General features: G+C 42.7%; 1 protein-coding gene across 6 annotated transcripts in view; it reads left to right on the top strand.

Annotated features, from left to right (window-relative positions):
- cacna1ba (calcium channel, voltage-dependent, N type, alpha 1B subunit, a) overlaps positions 1 to 23,474 on the top strand; it is a 140,595-nt gene that overhangs the window by 76,530 nt on the left and 40,591 nt on the right. For 4 of the 6 annotated variants that reach the window (XR_007387185.1, XM_049001111.1, XM_049001112.1 and 1 more), the window contains exons 11-25: positions 635 to 853; positions 1,822 to 1,934; positions 2,110 to 2,222; positions 2,794 to 2,925; positions 4,912 to 4,984; positions 5,094 to 5,211; positions 5,383 to 5,450; positions 5,791 to 5,897; positions 8,540 to 8,602; positions 13,984 to 14,769; positions 14,868 to 15,073; positions 15,566 to 15,692; positions 17,101 to 17,230; positions 17,992 to 18,051; positions 18,734 to 18,840. Coding sequence is in view for 5 of the 6 variants with exons in the window: in XM_049001111.1 (XP_048857068.1) it covers positions 635 to 853; positions 1,822 to 1,934; positions 2,110 to 2,222; positions 2,794 to 2,925; positions 4,912 to 4,984; positions 5,094 to 5,211; positions 5,383 to 5,450; positions 5,791 to 5,897; positions 8,540 to 8,602; positions 13,984 to 14,769; positions 14,868 to 15,073; positions 15,566 to 15,692; positions 17,101 to 17,230; positions 17,992 to 18,051; positions 18,734 to 18,840 (2,422 nt within the window). In the remaining variant the exon portion in view is untranslated. The remainder of the gene's footprint in view (positions 1 to 634; positions 854 to 1,821; positions 1,935 to 2,109; positions 2,223 to 2,793; positions 2,926 to 4,911; positions 4,985 to 5,093; positions 5,212 to 5,382; positions 5,451 to 5,790; positions 5,898 to 8,539; positions 8,603 to 13,983; positions 14,770 to 14,867; positions 15,074 to 15,565; positions 15,693 to 17,100; positions 17,231 to 17,991; positions 18,052 to 18,733; positions 18,841 to 23,474) is intronic. The other 2 variants (XM_049001113.1, XM_049001114.1) reach the window with 2 other exon arrangements.

The following is a 23,474-nucleotide window of genomic DNA, read 5'->3' as shown; positions in this document are numbered from 1 at the left end:
ATCATATATATTGTATTTTATTTTTTATTTTCTATTGTTTGATATTACTGCTATTGCTTATTTCTGCATTCTGCTTATTTCTGCTGCACCTGCAACTTTACTGCTGTAAAATGCAAATTTCCCACCAGTGAGACTAATAAAGTCTTGTTTTTAAGGATGGATGGATGGATGGATGGAAGGAAGGAAGGATGGGTGGGTGGATGGATGGATGGAATGATAGATGGATGAATGGATGGAAGGATGGATGGATGGGTGGGTGGATGGATGGATTGATGGATGGGAGGAAGGATGGGTGGGTGGGTAGATGGATGGAAGGATAGGTGGATGGATGGATGGAAGGGTGGGTGGATGGATGGAAGGATGGGTGGATGGACGGATGGGTGGGTGGATGGATGGATAGGTGGATGGATGGGTGGATGGATAGGTGAAGAGGCATCCAATAATACATAATTCTTTTGTATAACATACTCCTTGCTCTCAAAGGACTGGTCGGGATCACTAGGTCTGCCATGCCAGGAACTTCTGAAATGTCTGACTTAATTTCATGTTCTTTGGATAATTATGAGTGGTGAGCATGAGCCAGATTTGCTGATGTGGTGGCTTTATCGCTAGTGTGTGCACCTCCCTCCCACTGCACCCCCAGGATCGCCCTTTGCCCGAGCCAGCCTGAAGAGCAGCAAGAATGAGAGCTCCTCCTATCTCCGGCGTAAGGAGAAACGCCTTCGCTTCTTCATCCGCCGCATGGTGAAATCCCAGACCTTCTATTGGCTGGTGTTGTGCCTGGTGGGCCTGAACACGCTCTGCGTGGCCATCGTACACTATGACCAGCCTAACTGGCTCACCTACGCTCTCTGTAAGCACCGATATTTCCTGTGTTCATCCTAAACAAAACTCTCAATCGCCTTCTCCTTGAATATGACGATTTCGAGCATGTCTGTTCACATCACTGTTCCTTTCCTGCAGGAAGCTGCTGTGCCCTTCCTGCAGTATTATTTGTTCCTTTTTGTCAAAGCATGATATTTTTGTGACATTATTTGCTTAAAGCTGCCATGGATGGTTTCCTTACTAGCATATTAATCTGGGACCTCTTAGTCAATTTTAAAATCTCAGTTAATCAATTTTACACTGTATTCGGTAGCGCTTTACATTACGTGCACCTTCATAATGCATTCATTATGCATTTATAGAACATTCAGTGCACCTTCATAATGCATTCATAAAACATTCATAAGCAGCATGCAAGTACACCTTAACATCCTAACGTCCCTTAACAGCTTTAATTTACATTAATAGCAAACATTACATGATTATACAATTATGGTTTGTTATTAATGTATATTACAGCTGTTAAGGGATGTTCGGAAGTTAAGGTATACATGCATGATGTTTATGAATGTTTTATGAATACTTAAGGAATACATTATGAAGGTGTACTGAATGTTTTATTAATGTAATACAAAAGCATTATGAAGGTGCCATTAATGTGAAACGTCACCCTGTATTCTTACAAATACTTTTCAAAATAGGTTTCGTTGTTTTTTTAAAGATGCTGTTTTTTAAAGATGATTTTGCTTTTTCCTATGGAAGCTTACTTTATGTATTTTATAAAAGACTAAATAAATAAATGGCTTGCCTCAGTGTTTAATAAGGTTAAGGAATAATTAGCACATTTTATGGAATACATTTGCAAAGAGTCACATTGAGAATGACAATATGAATACACTCTGCTAGGGTAATGCAGATGTGTATTCGACTTACTAACTAAACGCCGGCAAAGCTACAGTATTGATTATCTTGCATCCACTATATTTGCCCTGGCAGACTTGGCGGAGTTTGTTTTCCTGGGACTGTTCCTGGTGGAGATGACCCTGAAGATGTACGGATTGGGACCCCGAAACTACTTTCATTCCTCTTTCAATTGCTTTGACTTTGGGGTGAGTTTCTTTGGAAAGAGCCAGTCTGACCTTCTGTGTCATTCAGCATTTGGATTTATAACACGAATTAGTTGTTTTATTACTATCTGATATTAAAATGATAATACAGGGTGTCAGTTCTGAGATGAATATGAGATGCCTTTCATTAAAAGGATCCTTGATCTTCCCTGTTCAGGTTATTGTGGGCAGTATCTTTGAAGTGGTGTGGGCAGCCATCAAACCCGGGGCCTCCTTTGGTATCAGTGTGCTACGAGCTCTCCGTTTGCTTAGGATATTTAAAGTTACAAAGTAAGTATTTTTCTGCAGCATGAAAGCCCTCTTCAGATAATGTCTCACTTACTGTATAGACAAGGCCAAAAGTATCTGTGCTGTTCCACTTACAGTATTTAGTCAAGTGCCTGCTCTACGGGAAATTGAATAAAGGATAGAGGATGCCAATTACTTGTGTCGGTTTCAGCTTATTTCATGGATAATTGTGATTATTTTTTAGAAAGTGGAAGAGTTCCAATACCTTTGGCCACATTCATAGTTACTGCAGTGTGGGGTGGACACTGGTTTTCAGGAAATATATCACTAACCAGCTATGAAGAAATAATATTGTTCCATATGAATAAAGCTTTACTGAAGAATATACAAAATGTGACTTTGACAGCAAGACAAGCCCAGCAGAGATTTATCAATATAAGTGGTTGAAGTTAGTACTGTTGGAGATGAATGAGCAATTTGAAGCTACGTCACACTAAACAGCTCTTTAGGAGATGACCTGTTCCGTTTGCATAATTCTGACTCCTGCCGTGATCAGTCTTCCGGCAAAAGCCCTCCTTCCTTTCCTCCGACACGATTTATGTCACCTCTGTAGGTACTGGAACTCCCTGAGGAACCTAGTGGTCTCTCTGCTCAACTCCATGAAGTCCATCATCAGCCTGCTCTTCCTACTCTTTCTTTTCATCGTGGTCTTCGCACTGCTGGGAATGCAGCTTTTTGGAGGACAGTGAGTGTTCTTTCGGGTCACCCGACGTTCCTTTATCTTTTGAAACTTCATGCCATTGACAATCTGGCTATGAAGAGCCTGTCACGAATGTTTCAGTCGAAGCAGATGGTGAAAGTGCTGCATTATTTACATTCCAATTCAGTCTTTCATGCCTCTAGTCATGTCCAGAAGCTTGGCAGTCATCCAGCCTTGGAGGTTGTGCCTGCGTGAGGCTTAGGTCAGCAGCTTAATTCGACAAAGGCTACTGTTCTGTTTGAGCCAAATCCACTCCATCGTGTTAATTACATGCTTTATGCCAGCAAAAATTATTTTGCTCTCTCCTTTTATCTTACGTAATTGTATTACTATAGCATGTTACTTAATATCTAGATGCCATTTGGGGTGATTATTTGCAAACAGTTCCGCGAAGACTAACGTTTCTTCGAGGACAACTTCTGAATGTGACGTCACAAAGTAATAATTTAATCGTAAATTTAAATGATTTATTTATGGTTTCTGGTCCTTGTTTGTCTCTGTGTTCTGTCTATCCACCCACCCCATTACCTGCTTTATTGACTAACTCTGGAGAGCTTTTATTTCAAACATATAGAAATATCCAATGACTCTTGTGAAAAGATTTAATTTGTTCCTTGTATGTGATGACAGAAAGCACAGTGTCAAGATAATCAGTTTTAAATTTTGGAGCTGTGGTGGCTTCAAGCTGTTTATCTTCAAGGGGTTTATTGTAGGCAGATCACAGAGACACGGTACAGACTTCAATGACAGACGTAGGGAAACGGACTCAGACGCAGACTAAAATACACAGGACTCAATGGCAAAACAGCTGATAGCAATCGGGAATTCACGCGAGGGAAATGAGGGGGCGTGGCACACTGGAGGATCGAACAAGCAGGTTATGACGCATATCCTGAGGTTTAGGCCCTGCTGGGTTTCCCTGAGCAGACGTGTGTTTGCTTTTGTAGTTCAGAAGCTCTGTTTCACTATCAGTTTTAGGGATAGTTACCTTTAAGTGCCATTCATTAAAATTGTGATATCATTCCCAAATGGTTCATCGTGTATGCCAGACATTTTTGTTAAATGATTGATCTATTTTCTTTGCAAGTATATTGCAGTCACTCTTTTGTTTTGCGACCCCATTCAGGTGTATTGTACAGAGATGTGAAAATTTTGTGATGGCCCTCTATACTACTGGAGAGGGTATTTATAAAAATGTGAAAAGCTTATATACTGTAATTGTTAAGCGCCTTGCATGAATTTAATAAAATGATCATATACAGTATAGGCCATCTATATAGTATGTGTATTTTAAGGATCTTTCCTGGATGCACTGATTTTGGGGCTTGTTCATGTAAATCCTTTTGTCGAATTGTACTGCAATCTGTTTCAGCATGATTGCACCCTTTAATTGCTTTTTGTTCAGTATAATTAGTCTTGATATCTATGTCCAGTAGCATTATACAGAACCTTTTGTAGAGCAGGGGGAAAGTTTATAAAGCTGGCAGCATAACTCAGGCAACGATTTGTTTATGTTTTAGGGCAGTCTGTTCATCAAATGGGTCGAACTGATTGGAATGGGGGTGGCAGAGCAATGAAGTGGTTAGCATTGTTGCCTCACGCCTCTGGGATTGGGGTTCAACTCTTTGCCATGGCATTTGCATGTTCTCCCCAAGTCATTGTGGGGTTTCCTCCAGGCACCCCCCCCCCCCACAAAATGAAGTTAATTGGAGTTACTAAATTGCCTGCAAGTCTCCCTGTGTCAGTGAACCCGGTGAGGGGTTGCTGGCCCATCCTGGGTTGTTCCCTGTCTTGTGCCGGTAGCCTCCAGTCTAGGCCCTGGACCACCCACAACCTTGAATAAGATAAGTGGTTTTACAGGATGGATGGAGCCCTGAGCCCTTCTTCACACTGTGGTTATGTTATTCACATTCCCTACATTGGTAATCAGACACAGTGAAAATCTCTCTCTCTCTCTCTTACTCCTGCAAGGTTTAATTTTGAAGATGAGACACCTACAACAAACTTTGACACCTTCCCTGCTGCCATTCTTACAGTTTTCCAGGTAAGAATGACTCATTAAAACTCATTCAAAGTAAGTTTCAAACTTCTTATGAAAGCCAGAGTGAAACTCTGCTATATACTAAACTCTGTGTGTGTTCTTTAATGTCCAGATTCTGACAGGAGAGGACTGGAATGCAGTCATGTATCATGGGATTGAATCTCAAGGAGGAGTTCGTCGTGGCATGTTTTCCTCCATCTACTTCATTGTTCTAACACTCTTTGGCAACTGTATCCTCTTCTTTGTATATGTCTGTGAAGGCCAGATGTTTGGTATTCATTTCCACTACACTAAGATAAGACAAGTTTTATACAATTGAGTAGTTTTGACACAACAGCACAGATGTTCACCTTATTGTCTTTGGGAAGTTGGGAAGCTTTTCTGAACCCAGTCTTGATCAGACACTCTGCTCAATGTCTTCTTAGCCATTGCTGTTGACAACCTGGCAAATGCACAAGAACTTACAAAGGTATGGTACAATCAGCCAAAGCTCAGGTAATCTCGTTGCTCATGGATCATAAATCACCTACAGTATCTAACCCAACCAACCGAAAAAGCCTTTCAGCCGCTAAATCCTCTTTCAGCTATGCATGCCTCCCGGTGAACATTTTTAAATATTTGCATTTGAAAAGACTGAATCATGTCTGTGGAGTCTGTCAGGAATCTGCTTGACCCTTTTTACTTGGGCAGACCAGTGATGAGATTCTCTGCAATCAAGTTAATGAGCTTCTTAGCTGGTTGGAAGTTCCAACACACTTAATGATGTACCTTAGCAGCAATTACCATTATTGTCTTACTCTCTTGTCTAGGATGAAGAAGAGCAGGAGGAAGCCATCAATAAAAAGATAGCTCTCCAAAAGGCCAAGGAGGTAAAGGAGGTCAGCCCCCTGTCAGCAGCTAACATTTCTATTGCAGCGTAAGTTCTGAAGCATTTGGCCCCTTACCCTCTCTCTCCCCTCCCTGACTTCTCTTTGCCCCTTCCCCTGACCACCAAAAATAGCTCCACCAGACTCTTTTGTCCCGTGGTGCCTCACTGAGATGAGGATGCTGCTTGTATTCCTGGCTTTATATGTGTTTGTTTCTGGCATTGCTTTTTGATACAGGTGTTTTGTTTAACCCCTTCCGTTGCCTGTGTGTGTCCTGGTGCTTTTGTCTTCCACAGTCCCTGTAATTGTTATCCATTTGTTGGTCCTGCACCTCAGATGTACTCTGAGATATTTACCGACACCTGCCTGTCCCAGCTGTTTCAAATTGAAGCAGTGGTTTTTTTTGCAGGCTTGTGGAGTGTGTGGTCAGTCTCCTCAGGTTGTGTACAGGGAACGAGGGAATCAACCTTGTTTTTCCTACATTTATTAGCATGTTGTTAGGATTGTCACAGTTTCGATAGCAACGCAACTATACAATTACAGAGTGGAAGTAACAAGGAGTAATGAACAAATTGTTTAAAATCTTTGAGCCATACATTGCATTGGTACTTGTTTGATGAAACTCAATGTGCCTGATCTTATGATTTCTGTATTAATCAGGAATTATAATCTTCACATACTTGTCGACGGCTGACTTCACCCAAGTTAGGAATTTTTAATTCCTTTATGATTTTAAAAAGAATGAGATATAAGTGTATAAAAGTTAGCTGTTAGGGTTAGAGTTTTATGCCATATTAGTTACTAGAATGTCCCACAGAGTAAGTAAAGATGTCATAGTAAATTAGCCTTTTTATTTAATGTTCAAGCCTTGTTGTTGGATTTTGTGTGTTGTTGGAGCAGTGACGTAGAGGGTCGTCTCCAGTTCCTGGCCAGTGCCTGTGCTCTATTGCCACGTTCGTTTTTGTTGTAGACCTGCGGGATATAGTCTAGTGTTCAGGTGTCTTTTGTGGAGAGTCTGGTCTCAGACTGTCACCAAAAATGACAGATTGACAGCTGATGACTTGCAAGACATCAGGTAAGTAATGAAGTAGTTCTTATTGAGGGGGTATTCACTGACCAGCCATAACATTAAAACCACTGACAGGTGAAGTGAATAACATTGATTATCCTGTTACAATGGCACGTGTGAAGGTTGCCATTATATACCAGGCAAGTGAACAGTTAGTTCTTGAAGTTGATTGTTGGAAGTAAGTGTAAGGATCTGAGCAGCGTTGACAAAGGCCAAATTGTGATGACTAGACAACGGTTAGCACATCACCAAAACGGCAAGTCTTATGGGGTGTAACTGGGATGTAGTGGTCAGTACCTACCAAAAGTGAAACACACAGTGCATTGCAGCTTGATGCGTATGGGGCTGTGTAACCACAGACATTTCCACCACCGAAAGCACCTACAAAGAGCATGTAAGTGTCAGAACTGGACCATGGAGAAATGGAAGAAGGCAGCCTGGTCTGATGAGTCACACTTTCTGTTACATCAAGTGAATGGCAACATGCATCTGCATCATTTACCTGGGGAAGAGGTGGTACCAGGATGCACTATGTGAAGCAGGCAAGCTGGTGGAGACAGTGTGATACTCTGGGCAATGTTTTGCTGGGAAACCTTAGGTCCCGGCATTCATATAGAGGTTACTTTGACATGTACCTCCTACCTGAACATTGTTGCAGACCGAGTACACCCCTTCAATGCAATGGTATTTCCCAATGGCAGTGGCCTCCTTCAGCAAGAAAATGAACCATTCAGAAATTGTCTAGGAATGGTTTGAGGAACATGAGATTAAGGTGTTGAATTGGCCTCCAAATTCCCCATATCTCAGTCAGACCAAGCATCTGTGGGATGTGCCGGACAAACAAGTTTGTTCCATGGAGGCCCCACTTCACAGTTTACTGGACTTAAAGGATCTGCTGCTAATATCTTGATTCCAAATACAACAGGACGCCTTCAGAGATCTTGTGGAGTCCAGGCCTCAACAGGTCAGAGCTGGTTTGATGGCATGAGGGCAACCAACACTATATTAGGCAGGTTATTTTAATGTTATGGCTGATCCATGTATGATGTCAGAAATGTGAGATGTATTTATGGGTGATGGTACTGGTATTTTATACAATGCATTTTTAATATTTGGAGTAGTGCCTCGAAGCATTGTAAAAAGCTTCGATTGATGACTTTAAACCTTTTTGTGCTGATGACAAGAAGGACATCTTTCCCGGTATGTGTACTTAAAAACTTAAAAGTACAATTCTCATAGTTTGTGATGCCTCTATAGTTAATGAAGATGGATTTTTTTTTTTACTTTTCACTTAAGGATCTGAAATACTACATGTTATATTTCCAGACTACAAAGCTGTGTTTGTTTATTTCAAAGTACCCGCCCCAACTCACAACCTGTCACGCATCTTTGTTGGTTTTTGTTTAAAACACTTCTTTCCGTTTGACTTTGCGATGGCTGTCCTGTCTGGCATAATGGAGTGATACATTTTGTTTTGTGAGTGTTTAGAGTTGGAAGTATTGACACTAAGAGGAGCCCCTAATGACGGCAGAGCCAGACGGGCAGCGATCTGCACATGCCCCCCCAACACGGAGCCCGTGCAAACGTCTCCTTCTCTCCCATCTTTTGTTTCTGCATGTGCAGTTTTGTAAAGCAAACGCGAGGTGCAGCCCCTCACAGCTCACCCGTCTCCAGCGTCCCCTCACCGTGAGTCCTTGCTCCCGTTACGATACTCTTCACCGCTGAGCCATCCCTGTCCTGACGCTCGCTTCTCCGGCTCTGGCATTCTCAGTGTCTTCGTCACCCTTCCTGTCGGCTGGGCTGTAATGTCCACTCCACAGTTTTCGGGTGAACGTGGCGTTCGCCTCCCACACACGGCCACGCCGACACACACATGCCATCTTTGTCCCTTATGTCTCAGCTGTGTTTGTGCCAGTTCTGCTGGATGTGTTTCCTCCATCACGCACATGTCGTCGGCCTAAAGTGACCCCCCCCCGCCTGGTATGCTCTTCCTCGTTTACCCCCTTCCCCCCACCCCACAATTCCTCACATTGATCTCAGAATCTCTATGCCAGCTGCCTGCTCCTTTCCTCAGGCACTGTATCATAAAACCAACAATTTGCCAATACAGTTGGCCCCTTTCGCTCTAAGGTTCACTGTGCCAGAAGCTGGCCTGGGTGCCCCCGCCTGCCTCTGAATGCCAGTGGCACCAGCGTCGCTCACTGTTCAGTGACTCAGCATTCTCCTCTGCAGTTTCTGACGCTGACCGACCCGCACAGCATTATAGATGCCGATTAGTCTTTGGAGCTTAGAAAGTTAATTGGTGTTAGTGACCCAAAATGAGCCCAGGAGTGTGCCTACTTCATTGAAACGCTTCATTGTAAGCTTTCCAAGTTTTACAGTTAGAAGAGACATTTTCGTGTCAATTGATTTCCCTTGGATGAACCCAGTGTGCATATTGAGACATTCTGGTTGGCACTATGTAGTGTAGTATAACAAAACTCCTACCTGCCATGTGGGGACTGTTTTAGTCATAACCCCGACTTGTCAAATTTGCACATTTCCTTCAGGTTTCATATACAGTATCAATAGTATTGCAATTTCAGGTACACAGGGAAATAAATCTAGTTTTTGTCTCCAGTTTTCCCAACTGATTTGGCTACTGTCTGTTTGATTTAGCTGCTGTGGAATCAGTAAAAAGTGATTCGATGAAGGGGATGGAATTGCAGGGCTTCTAAGGGAGATAAATGGGGTGAACGTAGCTGGAATTTCAAACACGAGTCAGGGGATGAACAAAAAAAAGCCATACAGCACAGCAGGTCCACAGCATCTGCGCTGCTGGCTTCCCTCTCATGAGCTCTGTGTGCTTTTGGAGCATCCCTTCATGAGTAACATCGTATGTGTGACTAGCACTGAAAGCACATCCATTCAGCCATGTTCTTTAGATGTTCTGTCTACTCCATTCCTTTCATTCTTTCCTGTTCAATTTTCTACCCACGAAAATGTGTCATAGACAGCAAGCTTAACTCTGTGCTGGTACATCTGAGTAATTGTCCTCCAGTGCCACCATATGCTTGGCATGTTTTCAAAACCATAAATATTGGGCTGGAGTATAATCTTGGCGCATCAGTGTTTGGCTATAGGGATGTGGCAGGAAGACACATTTTATGACCTGCAAAGTCCCACCCCTCTATACTCTCTATAATACTTGCACCCCCTGCACTCATTAAATCCATGCATTCACTCTCACCCATTCGCAACATATGCACAGTCCAAAATGCAGTACTGCAAAAGTCTTAGGCAGTCAATGAAAAACTACTTATCTGCGTATTAAGGTATCTTGTATCAAAACGGCTAAGCTAGCATACTTTATCACACAATACAATAGTTTTAAACCAACTTGAAGATCATTTAGACATAATGCTCTTTGACTGCCTAAGACTTTTGCACATTACTATACATTTTACATGTTAATGGGTTAGCCTTAGATTGTCAAACATATTTAAAATGTTTGCTTTGCAACATGATGTTTTGCGTTGTGTTAACAAAAGACAGACAATGGCAAATGTGATTTAAAGAAAGGCCTGCATTACCTCCCACAGAGCACATGGCACAGAATCTAAGGCTGCTGTCTGACCTTTGACCTGCAGTTGGGCCTGGTAGAGGTGACAGGTGTGGCTTTGCTGCCTTACTGTCCCCCCTCTGTGGTCTTTTGATTGAGGCCTCTACTGCAGTGTCTCCCAATCCGGTCCTCAGGGACCCACATTCGGACCATGTTTTTGCTTCCTCCCAGCTCCCGGTAGGGAGCAAAAATGTGGACTGTCTGTGGGTTCCCGAGGGAAACACTGCTCTACTGTAAATCCAGTTACAGACAGATTCTCTTAGGTTGGAGTACTGATGATTGCCAGCTGTGCAATACCAACATCTGGGTATGTTTCCGTGGTCCGACTTGCCTTTTACTCTCCATCCCGGTCGATTTATTTCCATATAATTGTGTGTTTTTGTGTCGTGTACCTCACACCCTCTATCTTTGTCTATTGTTGTCCGCCATCCTACTCTTTGGCTAATGCCTTATCTGACTGTTGTGTTGTTTAGCAGCTCCTAACTGCTCCGTTATGTTTGTCTTCACCACACTGTATTATCCTGTATGTATTTTAGGAGTTTTGTCTGCTCACCTGCCCGCCACATCTTGAGGTACTGGTACAGTTTAGGATTTAATGGTGCTCACAGTGTGGTCATTACATCACCATCATGCGTGCATTCTTTTACATGTGTGCTTATACATTTTTTGATGACTTCTCATAACTACCCTTAATTTCTTGGGGGTAGAATGAACCAGAAATTGCCTTTCCTATCTGATTTGTGTCCTTCATTTCCACTAAAAGTGGTCCCTTCCAGGACTTTAGCCTGTTTTGGTTCCCTCCTGTATTAATGAGAGCCACTGTAGTTTTTGGGTTTGTCCTATGCTTTGATGTTTGTGTAGATCAACAAGGCGATGACAGAGATCCAGGATTGAAAGTGACATCCTTAAATGCTCAACCAGGAGCTTGAAGGCTTTTGATTCCCCATGGTATATTTAATTGACAGAAATAATCACATTCATAGCACTGGGGCTGTGTTTCAGGTTTTAAAAATGATGCATTTTTGGTAACATTAAGAAGTTAGTCGAAAAGGAAAACATAATGTGCCCTCGTCTGACTGTTGGGATCAGTGTTTCAAAAATCAAATGTGTCCTTCTGCTTCAAGACAAAGTAGCTTAAAGTGATTCGCAAGAAACACGACACTGAGCCAAGTAAACCAACCCCCTGTCTCAAACTAACCCCCATGTATCTGTTCTCCCCCCCCCCCCCCCCCCCCATTCGTCTATTGCATATCAAAGGTGTTCATTCACAAAATGTGTTTTGAGGAGCGTTTGTAAGGTAGTGAAGAAATTTATAGCAAAAGTGATGACAGAAGAGGCATTGTAAGACTTCCTACTAGCTAATTAAGTAGATGTCAATAGATGTTATTAATTGTATTCCTTGTTAAATAGTCAGATTCTTCTGATGGGACTAAAAACATAATCTGTCACACAAGAAATCAATACTAATGCAACTAATGCTTAGTTCTGCAGTCCTGCTCTAAGTGTTAAGTATATTCAAATTTTACGGCAATGCAAAAGTCACCTTAATATAGCTACTATCGGAGAACCATAGAAACGACTGTCAGTTAAATTCAGTCCCAGACCCTAGTCCTTTGCCCAGTGCTTCATAACCCAGTCTTATTGGCCCACCGTCCTGTCCGTAAATATGTACTCTGTCTGTAAAAAATCAATTTAATTAATTTTTATGTGGAGCCTTTAACAAAATAGTTGCCCCGAGACATTTAAAAACAGTGTTAAATAGTGCAGAGGTTTGTCTCTAGTGAATAATGCTAATGATTTTGTAAACCATGCCTGATGTAAAGTCTCGAAATAGCTTGATGTACATGAAGTTTGGAAAACTAGCCGGTCTTCCCAAAAGGGGAGCATAGGCAGGAGGGAAACCCCGGCTCCTGACAGTGCTGTTAACAGCCCTTATAAAAGTTGAGTCTGTTGAAGAACCATGGTCCATGCTTACGAGATTATGAGCTAGCCGTGGTCTAGCATGACGAAGCAGGGAACCGCATGAATGTTGCTCTTATCAGAAAGCATGGATTATGTCGTGAGTTACTATCCTCAGGCAGTAGGGATGGGCGATACCAACATTTTTTCTTTTGATGCGATACCATTAGTTTGTGGTACTTTTTCACCGATACTGATAACGATACTTTAAACTTTAAAGGAAAATCCCATGACTGCACAGTTTTCATTAATAACTTTATTGTAAGGGCAATATGAAATATGAATAAAACTTTTGAACATAAATACTTTAAATAAAATCTTATAAAATGATAAAAATAATCTTATTTGTATTTAATATACTCATTGATATATTTTATTAAATCATAATAAACATTTGACTTCAAATTAATACAAAATTAATTGCATGTCTTAAATTTAAAGATAAAGATAGTGCTTAAGAACATGCATTAAACCAGTAAAACATAACATTATCATTATCCTAAAAAACAAAATGCAATAATAATAATAATTATTATTATGAATTATGAACAGCCCTTCACTAACATTTCATGTGACTAAGCAGGCACCAGTGTTTTCATTGAAAATTAAATGAAAATAGCTAATGGTAAAGGCATTACCTTTTATAGGGTGAAAAATAGCACCACACTACATTTCGTTTCCTCTCTCGATTGTCCATGCTGCCGCTCTCAGCTCAATCTGAGCTGCAGTGGAGCGAGGATGGAGGCCGTGCTTGACTGAGGCTGTGCAGTGAGCCTTCGGCTCTGACATCCGATAGGATGACAAAACCATGTGACACAGAAGACGGTCTAAAATACGCCCGGGCTGATTTTCACCTAAATGAAATGCCTAAAACTATCAGAGGTGAAAACAAATTCCACATTTTGTGTTAGCGCAGTGGTATCGCGATATTTAAAAAAGTATGGAGTCCAAAGTATCGAACTGCGGGTATCCAAGCATCGCTACCAGAGTATCGATACCAGAGTATCGATACCAGAGTACCGATACGCCCATCCCTATCAGGCAGTACTAAGCATGATGTGAGAACAGCAGAGTGCAGATTCACCATGGTAAACTTTTTATGGGCCATCCATGAAGACCATCTTTTCTCATTGCTGACATGTACGGGTACTGGGGCTCAGTAGGGCGTTTACCCCAACCCTGGCCCTCGACCTAAGCATTGCTAAACATTTCATTCAAAATCCAGGTTACTTTGGTTTAATTTTTTACAAACTAATCAATGAATTATGAAGTATTAATTGATTTAAGATGAAAGAATAATTACAATGAAAATGGTTGGGCAAAGTTTGTCTTATTATCCCAATGATTTTTGAGAATCTACCCCCTCTTGTTAAAAGCTGGTCTTGCATGGATGTAGGTGTGGTCTTTCATAACAATCCATCCACCAGAATGAGTCGAGGCTGCGCTGACGGGCTGACGCTCCCTCCGCTGACTGGGCCTCTCCTTCCCTCCGCCCGTCATCCTCCAGCAAGGAACAGCATAAGGCTCTGAAGACGATGTCGGTGTGGGAGCAGCGGGCATCGCAGCTGCGCAGACACAACCTGCGTGCCAGCAGCGAGGCCCTGTACAACGAGCTGGACCCCGAAGAGCGGCTGCGCATGTCCTCCGCCCTGCACATCCGGCCGGACATGAAGACACATTTGGACCGGCCTCTCGTGGTGGAGCCACATAGCAGTCCCGTGGAGCAGCAGGGAAGTGGGGAAAAGGGCGAGGGAGGCACTCCCGAGGAAGGGCCGATGCCCAGCGAGGCCCCAGCCCACCCGAGGAGGCACTATCGGCACCGTGAGAGGCCGGCGGACGAGGCCAATGAAAATGGGGAGACCGGCAACGGCCGAGAAGGTCGACACCATGTCCACCACAGCCGCAGCAAAGACCATGACGGCTGCCGGGGCAAAGAGGGTAAGGGCGAGCGGAGCCGCAGCCGGGAGGGTGGCAGGAGGCATCACCACCAGGCTTTGGCGGACGAGGCAGGGGGCATGGGCGAGAAGGAGCAGCGGCGGCGTCACGGCCGCCACCACCACAAAGAGGGCAACGGCACCGTCAACAACGGGGAGAAGAGCGAACGCAGGGCCCGACACAAGGAGGGCTCGAGGTCCGCAAACCGTGAGGGGGAGAGAGGGGCTGGGGGCAACCGTGGCGAGAACGGAGGCAACGGGGAGCGAAGACGGCATAAGCCCCGGCCGCCGAAGAGTCCATCTGCCCTGGAGGGGGATGCGCACAAGGAGAGGGAAGATAACAGGGTCCCTGGGCTCCGGTAAGATGGGCACACCCCCTTTATGTGGCAGGCTAAAACACTTCTAGGCACTTAATGTGAAAAGTGTACGGGCTCTAATAAAATGTTCTGTTTCACAGGGAGAAACAGACAGACATGGAAGGAGACTGGCTGACCATCACACCCCAGCCACCCCCTGCTGGCCAGAGGTGGGCAGGAGATAAGGTGGAGGATTCAGACAATCAGAGGAACATCAAGAGGACGGGGCAGATGGGCGTGGGCCCTAACACGGTCCACATCCCCGTCACTGTCACCTCCCCCCCAGGAGAGACCCTGGCCATATCCAGTTAGTAATAACCAAGAAATTGTGGGGATCGGGCTGCTTTGATGTTTCAGCTCTCCGGGTATAAATTTGCACCGTAGAACTATATTTTATCATATTGTCAAATATGCTTGATTGAACATAGTAGACTTTAGAACTGAGTAGAATAATAGTGGAATTTTGCATACTGTTATCTCAAAGACATATTAGCATATTGTTTGGGTGAACCCTTTAGGAATGGTATCCATATGTTTACAACATGGACAAAAGTCCCAGGAAAGGTCATATTTATTAGAAGTGAATCATTGTTTGTTCAGTAGATCTTTTTAATGACCATTGTCTTATGCTCACAAAAGGATTATTATTGTAAATATGATTTCATATATTACCATTAATACTTAAACATGTATTCCAACACTATAGTCAAAAGGTAAATGAGGTTGAAAGTTCCAGCTATCGTCCTCAGGCTTGCCGACACTAAGGTTTGACTGATGTGTGTGTTCCTCTCTGCTACAGTGAACAACTCTGACTGTGAGACCATGCCAATGAACGAAGAGAAGAAGAGTCTGGAGGATCAGACAAAGAATGGGCCTAAGCCCATCCTGCCCTACAGTTCCATGTTTGTGTTCGGCCAGTCCAACCCGTGAGTGTGCCGCGTCGTTCTGAGGGTGCAGTGTCTGAGGGAATACTAGAGGAATAACCCTGAAGGGATTCCAAATGTACAATATTCACATTTTTATGTATTGGGAGACGCTTTATCCAAAGTGATGTACAAGGAAGGCAAAGAGCACATTGCAAACATTTGCATTGGTTTGTTGACCGATGGGGGTGAGATGGGATGTAGGTCTTGAGAGGCCTTTTGATGAAGATGGGCGTCTATCCATTGATGGTCCTATACTGTAAGTCAACACCACAGACTTCATCTTGATATGAGCGTCAATAGGGAGCCAGTGAAGAGAGACAAGGAGGGGTGTGACATGAGAACATTCAGGCGGAATGAATATCAGACGAGCTGATGTGTTTTGAATCTTCTGCAGTGGTCTGATAGCTCAGATTGGTTGACTTGCTAGTAGAGAGTTGCAATAGCCTGTTTATATTCAGGGGTCTGCGATGGGCTGGCCCCCCATCCTGGGTTGTTCCCTGCCTCGTGCCCATTGCTTCCGGGATAGGCTCCGGACCCTCTGCGACCCAGTAGGATAAGCAGTTTGGAAAATGGATGGATGGATATTCAGGGGTCGGACGATGTAACTGAAGCACCTGGTTTTTGACCCCAATAATTTATTAGTATGGTGGAGGGCTCCTTTTGCAGCCAATACAACATCAATTTGTCATCTGACATTTGGCATTGGCACTAGTGACTAAAGGTTTGGTGTAGCAGCCTGACCATAAATATTGATCTTGGGAAGTCCCAAATAACAGTTTTGGTGGAAATAGGAGAGTCAAGACATGCTTTTAATTGTGCAGTGAGTTGACCAGCTATGGTTTTACGATTTTTGGATACAGTCTGGGTACCTGGACATCCATTTCAGACGGCTTCTTCTCGCATCCACATTTACTTCTATTGGATGTGGACCTTTCATAATAGTATTCTGACATTGCCCTGGATACTGTGGCTCTCGATTCCTCACAAAGACTTTCTGTCCTGGTCACAGACACACTTGCGTGACTCACACCAACAATTTGTCCTCTTTTGAACTCTGATATGACTCCGTTATGTTGTGCGGATTGCAATATTTTATGTACAGCTGTGCTATTGCTTTGCTAATTCAGCCTTCACTCTCTTACTGATGTAATATACAATCAATGAAAATTCGCCACCAGGCCACGCATATATAGGCCTGAAGCCTCAAACTCTATTTTGGGCAGTGTATCAGTTTCATTGTTCAGTAGGTTTCATTATGGGGTCTACGCGGTGGCACAGTGGTTAGCAATATTGCCTCATAACACATGTGGTTGGTTTTGGTTGTCGGTCTGAGTCTGTATGGTTTTGTTTGGCCAGCGTCTCTTTTGTTCTGGGGGAATAAGCAGGTGCCATTTGCCTCAACACACAGGGTGCGCCGTCTCTGCCACTACATCGTGAGCCTGCGCTACTTTGAGATGTGCATCCTGGTGGTGATCGCAATGAGCAGCATCGCCCTGGCAGCGGAGGACCCCGTACATGCCAACGCACCGCGCAACAATGTGAGTCCTGCGCTGTTTTGGTCCTGCAGTCATTTACTAGGTCAGTTACTGTAGAAAGACAGCAGGAATATAGTTTCAGACTGTGGACTGAGAACAAGTGCAAGGTTGTAAACTGCAATGTTTTATGACTCACTACACTGAACTCAGCACACCAGCAGATAATACTGCTTGTTATGATGGGAGAGGGGAACGAATCAGCCTCATTACCTGACTTCTTCTTATCTGATGACCACACCCTCAAGTCTTAGCAGTTAAAGAAAATGAAAACCATGATATGTCTGTAAAAGCGTGTTGTGCAGTTAGTGTCATATCAAACTTCTCCTGAACTCCCCCCCCACTATTTACTGCAACCACACGATATAGCTCTGTTTTTTTTTTTACATGACCACTCTCTCTCACACGTTTCATGGCTAAGCAACACCCCACGGGCTTTGTAAACTGGTTTAATCAATTAAGTAGTGAGCTGGTGGTGAAACTTAAATACATGGAATGGCTGAGGTGCCCCTGAAGAGAGGTCTGGGAACTGAAGCGGTGTTCATCTAGCCGTCCAACTAGATATCAGTAACTTTCTGGAGAAGTGAGGAAATTCTTTTATGTTTTTATTGTGTTACTCTTACTTTGTATGCATTCTAATATTAAACTGTCATTTTTGTCCTGAGCAAATGTACACTTGCTACCCAGATAAATAGCTTTAAACATTTCCTTTGATTGTCTAAGACTTTCGCACAGTACTATACATGCATTTTTTTTTCCTTTCTTAGGTGCTGAAGTATTTAGATTACGTCTTCACAGGGGTGTTTACGTTTGAGATGGTGATCAAGGTAAGACTAAACTGAGTCATGATCTGAGCCTTTACATGCCTAAAAATATATAGATCACGTTCCAACATCCTTAAATAAATCAACAACCAGCCACTAGGAAGGCCCTTTGCTGATATCTTTAACATATGAAATATAAAATATCGCTAATTTAAATGTAGTCTGGTGAATTGCTCACACAGAAATATGCTATGCTTCAATTTTAGTTCTTGAATTAAACATGCGGGTAAATTCCCAGAGAGTCTTTGGGTTAATTAACATTCACTCTAGTATAGCTTCATAAGTCTTACATAACCCAGCCCAGAACCCGAAAAGTGTACTTGATCTGTAGGTGTCGTCTTGGGGTGCTTCTCACTATGCGTACTTGACTGTACTTGTGTTCTCGCATACCTGTTGTACATCAGTTGCAATACTAAGAACAGAAATACGGAGGAGGGTGAAAATCCCCGGATGTCATTTTTGCCCCAAATATTAAGGATTCATCGGATGCATCCTTGCCAAATGAGACCAATCCCATGATTCATTGCATCCCAAGTTTGTTCTTGGAAGGCAAGTTAGCCAGACCACTCTTGCCAAGACCCCAAGTACGATCTTTGCGTTTTTGATATTGAGAAGCACTCTTGGTCTCAGTTTGCCGCTCCACCTCCCCCGCTGAGCCCCCACCGCTCACTCCCCTCTCACCCAGATGGTTGACTTGGGCTTACTGCTCCATCCTGGCTCCTACTTCCGGGACCTGTGGAACATCCTCGATTTCATTGTGGTTAGCGGAGCCCTTGTGGCATTCGCGTTTTCGTAAGTACCGCGGAAGCATTTTCTTTTTCTTGCGTGGGTGTTTCTTCAAGGTGTTCAACTTCTGAGAGTAATCAATGCTGCATCTGTGTGAATTATCTCACTGGGTCTGTAAATGCTTTTTCCCCCTGAAGTATAGCTTAATTTTTGGAGCCGTAGTTTACAACCTTAAAAATTCTCTAGAGACAGCTATAGTCTGGCTTTTTGAATCGTTCATGTAAAACTAATAGTCACATTGATACTTATAATGTAATATACAAGAAAAACTTAAGAGAACGCCTTCAAAGTAAAATATCCCTTCGTGTCACTGGTGTTGTTGAAACTACATAAATCCATGTAGGAATGTTATTTTTGTCTAATAGATTAGTTATTTGTTACAGAAATGCTGGAGTTCCAGGGTTACTTAAATTCTCCATTTATAAGGTTGTTGCTTAAATGACGGATGTTGAAACTATTTTGCTAGATTGGTCGACAGCTGCCCAAGCTTTTGTGCCTTCCTGGAAAAGTGCAGTCCATCTGAGTGGAAGTATTCAATGCAGCTGTTTATTCTCCGGACCGGAGAACTGAAACACATGCTATGCGCTTAATTAAGTGAAATCGCAATCACAAATTCGCAGCCCCTGGCCTCTCTGTGACAATGAAAAGGAGAAATCTGTGATGTATCTCCCACATTGAACTCATCGCATTTATTCCTCATGAACTGTCCTGCAATTACTTCTTTCCACAGGGACCATTAAAATTTGTCCGTCGGGAAAAACTGTAGGAATACATATTTAATATTCTGTTTGTTGCTTTGTCCTGTAAATGTGTCACAAAGGCCCGCCTGTCATTGTGTAGTACGGCCATCTGTGCAGCTTTTAATGGCCGTCCTCCGATACTGTGATGCACGACGCGTGTTTGCGAGGGTGTGTGTGTGCCTCTGTGTCCGTTTTACTGACTGTAGGTCTTCCTCTGCTTCCTGGTGGCTGGGATCGCTTACAGGAGCTTCATGGGGTAATTCCTTTGAACTGTCTGCTTTTCCTGTCTCTGTGTCACCAGTGGGGGGGCTGCAGTCATCCCATAGGCCTCAGAGCAGCATGCAGTCTCATTCGTCCGGGCCAACTCGTACCATTCATCCTACTTTACTTCCCTACATCTGTTGGTGCAACAGTCGGTCTTGGCTCTTCATCACCTCTCGTACAGCAATTGTGCCTGTTTTTTTAACCATCATTATCAAATGGAGATCCTCATCCTGTAATTCATCAAGGGGATGCCTTTCTGTGTATAATCCTAAATTGGTCCATCCATATGTGAGCATGCAATTTTACTGTCTACTAGACTGTTTTTAAATAACTGCCTGAAGAACATACAGTTCAGCAAAAGTGATGCAGAAAAATGTGTGACTCAAAAGTAACATTCTGAATTATAAAAATAATGCTTGAATTGTTGACACAATGTCGTAATGCAGTGTCTTGTGTGGTTCGGTGACTAACTGCATATCCAAAAGTCTCCTTAGTGCTTTTCAGGGAGTAGAAACATCCGCCTCAGTAATTCAGCACTTGTCAGTTGTGTCAGGATAAGTCTCAGTAGGCAAGAGACAATAGAGACGATTTGGCATGGGTTAGAAAAACAGTTTAAGGCTATATTGCAAAGTCTTTTCTTTCTGTAGACATCACTCATGTTATTTCCCATCTGCAGACTTGTATTCGCTTGCCTTACTTGGTCTTATGCATGGCCTGGAGCTACTGCCCCAGGTTATAAGACTTTTATCAGCCCTAGCTCAGTTTAGAGGGCATCCTGAATATCCCCAGGCCTCATCCTCTCCATTGTTGAGACACTCACGGGTACAAGTGGTGCTTATTGAAGCAAGTGGAGGGCACTGTCATTGGAAATGCCTTCCAGATGCAGTGAGCACATCTCCACACCATTCACTTACAAAATGGTTGAACTTAGAGATGTGTTTTTATATGATGATATATTGCTTTTGTTTGTTGACACAGAAACATAATTCTGGAGTACAGAAGCTTCAGACTTCTGTTTTATCGCTGCATTCTTGTTAATCATCTCCAGAACTCCATTTTATTCTATTAAATATGTTCTTGTTGCTGTGGAACATATTTCAAAACAAGAAACTCAGACATGATTGTAAATGAGTGAAATGATGATGATAATTTTTCTTCTGGAAGCGTTTCTATTTTCCTTGTACATCATGACTTCCATTCCACCATCATTTTGATTTTGTATTATAAAGTAGAAATATTTAGAGAGCATTTTCTTACCACATAATTGAGCTTGGAGTCTTTAAGCAAATGCTCTCTATTATAATTTATACCATGTTATATGTTATTAAATGTAACGTATTTGTTTCCTTTGTCTGTAAAGTGGCCATAATTTCTTCTGTACTTGTTTCTTATCATTGCTTTTCTTTACTAGATCACAACAAAGTGTGACCAGGTGGGGACCCCTTTCCCCCAACTCTCTTTCCTTCCTGGTTAGGCCAGGATAATTCTTCCCAACCTTTTCCTTTATAACAAGCGGAAGTCACAACAATGTCAGTGTGATAGCCTTCAACAGAAGCTCACTTTTCCCCCCCAGAAATCATCATTTATAGTGTACATTTCTGTTGTTCATTCAGATACTTCAATCATGAGTAATCAAAAGTGGGCTCGCTCAAATTGTGTCCTTTAGGACCGTACTCTAACACGCTTCATTGGTTTCCGTTAAACTATGTCTGTATAGCTAGTCAGCCATGTCCAATTAAAGAACAAATGCACAAATGCAGTTTTGGTTTTAGATGAAAACCAGAAATATCCCTTCCCCCCAATGGCTAACATTGAAGGAGACTAATGCATTGTATAGAAGTTACCAGCACTCTTTACTCAAGTCCTAAACGAAGGGAAATGGAAGAATCACACTCCCAAGCAGTTTCACCACTCAGATTTAGTCTCGAGCCATAGAATGCAAAGCATTTTCTGAACAGAAGTAATGCCGTGACTCAGGCCACCTGTAGGCAACATTGATATGGTATTTGGATGATCCTCAGGTGACTCTTTGCGTTCTACAAAAATTTGGAGAAAATCAACCTCCTTCCAACAGTCCTCTTTCATTTGCTGCCTCCTCATTTACTATATCAGGTTTTCGTTGACAATAGATAATCGTGACGCCTGTCTCATTGAATCTTCCCCTGGGTTTTTTGTGGGACTTCTCTTGAAGGCTGTCAGAATGTCTTGTGTCGATCGTTCTCTCTTACCATGTCAGTGCCCGGTGCTGTCTGATATTTAACCCGAGGCCTCTATTTACTGTGAAAGCATGCTAGACTAGTCTGCATCAGAGCATGACCTGCATGCCACTTTGTTAGAGTAAAACTTGATGCAGAAGGGAAAGAATCCACACCAAAGAGACACGCTGTAAGGCCATCCTGTGTGGTCTGAACCAGTTGCTGAGGTTTTGCTCCTTTTACACCATTCTGCAGTAGTCACTTGTAAATTCTACTGGACGTACTTTTAATGCTACTTAAATAATGAAAAGAAATTTTCCGCCCTCTCCCTGACTCCCAGATTCCCTTTGCCAGAAATTGTTATGTTAAAAATTCTTGTGGAGAAATGAGTATCAGAAATACACAACTTTTCAGGATTGTGTAGCTAATTCCTGCACCCAAGGAAATTCTATTTCATTTACCATAACTTGGACAAAAAAAAAGTCTCTGTTAAATGCAACAGCAATCCTCTAGACACTAGAATTATTTGCAGTTTTGTTCTGTGGGCTTCAGCATGATGGGTAAGGCATGCTGTGAAAGAGGGTTCTCTGGAGGCTTGTATGTCTTGACCTGTAAATGAGACAATAGAGCATTAATGAGAAAATTAAATACTTGTTTTATTTAGATGTGTTTAGCCTTGACTGTTCCCTAATTATTGTTGATGATGAACCAAAGAACACCCCACTGCTGTAATCGGGTCGCCAGCAGCGTACCATTTACACCAAGATTAAGTCAGGTTTTCCTTCCTAAGCCTGTAGAGTGCCTGCTTCCCAAGAACGTTCAGTGCACTGCAGATGTTTCTAATAGGAATGGTCCAGTGGTTGTGGAGATGTTACTGCCTTGAGCATCAGGAGGAAACTGCTATGGTATACTTAAGCAGTATACTTAATCTGACTTTATCTAGCTTTATCCTGGGGAGGGTGTGTATGTGTGTGTATGTGTGTGAAATATTCACTTTACAAAACTGTTAGTCATGCCTGTCTGTAAACAACACAATAGTTCTAGCCTCAGAAATGCCCCCCAAATTAAAGGTTCGGCAGACTGCTTTAAACTATAATGGGGTCTTGAATTGAATGGAGGAACTCAAAGACCATACAATATGTAATACCTTCATGTCATCATAAACAAAATCACTTTTGTTTCCAATCAAATACAAACTAGGGCCCATATGCCTCACTTGACTGCTTCACTTAATTTTATATGAGATTTATGTTTGCCTCTAGGGTAAAATCATATCCACTGTATAATCCAATGGTTCAATGTGAGGGTGAGTTTCTTACTCTAATGCTCTAACGGCTGTGGTTTTATAATGTCTGCTTTAAACCCCTTCCGCCTTATACACAGCAGAGCTACATCATGCGTTTAATATACAAGGTCTATTGATATAGAACAATGTTTCCCA

The sequence above is a fragment of the Brienomyrus brachyistius genome, chromosome 2 (genome assembly GCF_023856365.1).
Source record: "Brienomyrus brachyistius isolate T26 chromosome 2, BBRACH_0.4, whole genome shotgun sequence".
Taxonomy (NCBI): domain Eukaryota; kingdom Metazoa; phylum Chordata; class Actinopteri; order Osteoglossiformes; family Mormyridae; genus Brienomyrus; species Brienomyrus brachyistius.
This window is presented reverse-complemented; position numbering and strand designations above follow the sequence as displayed.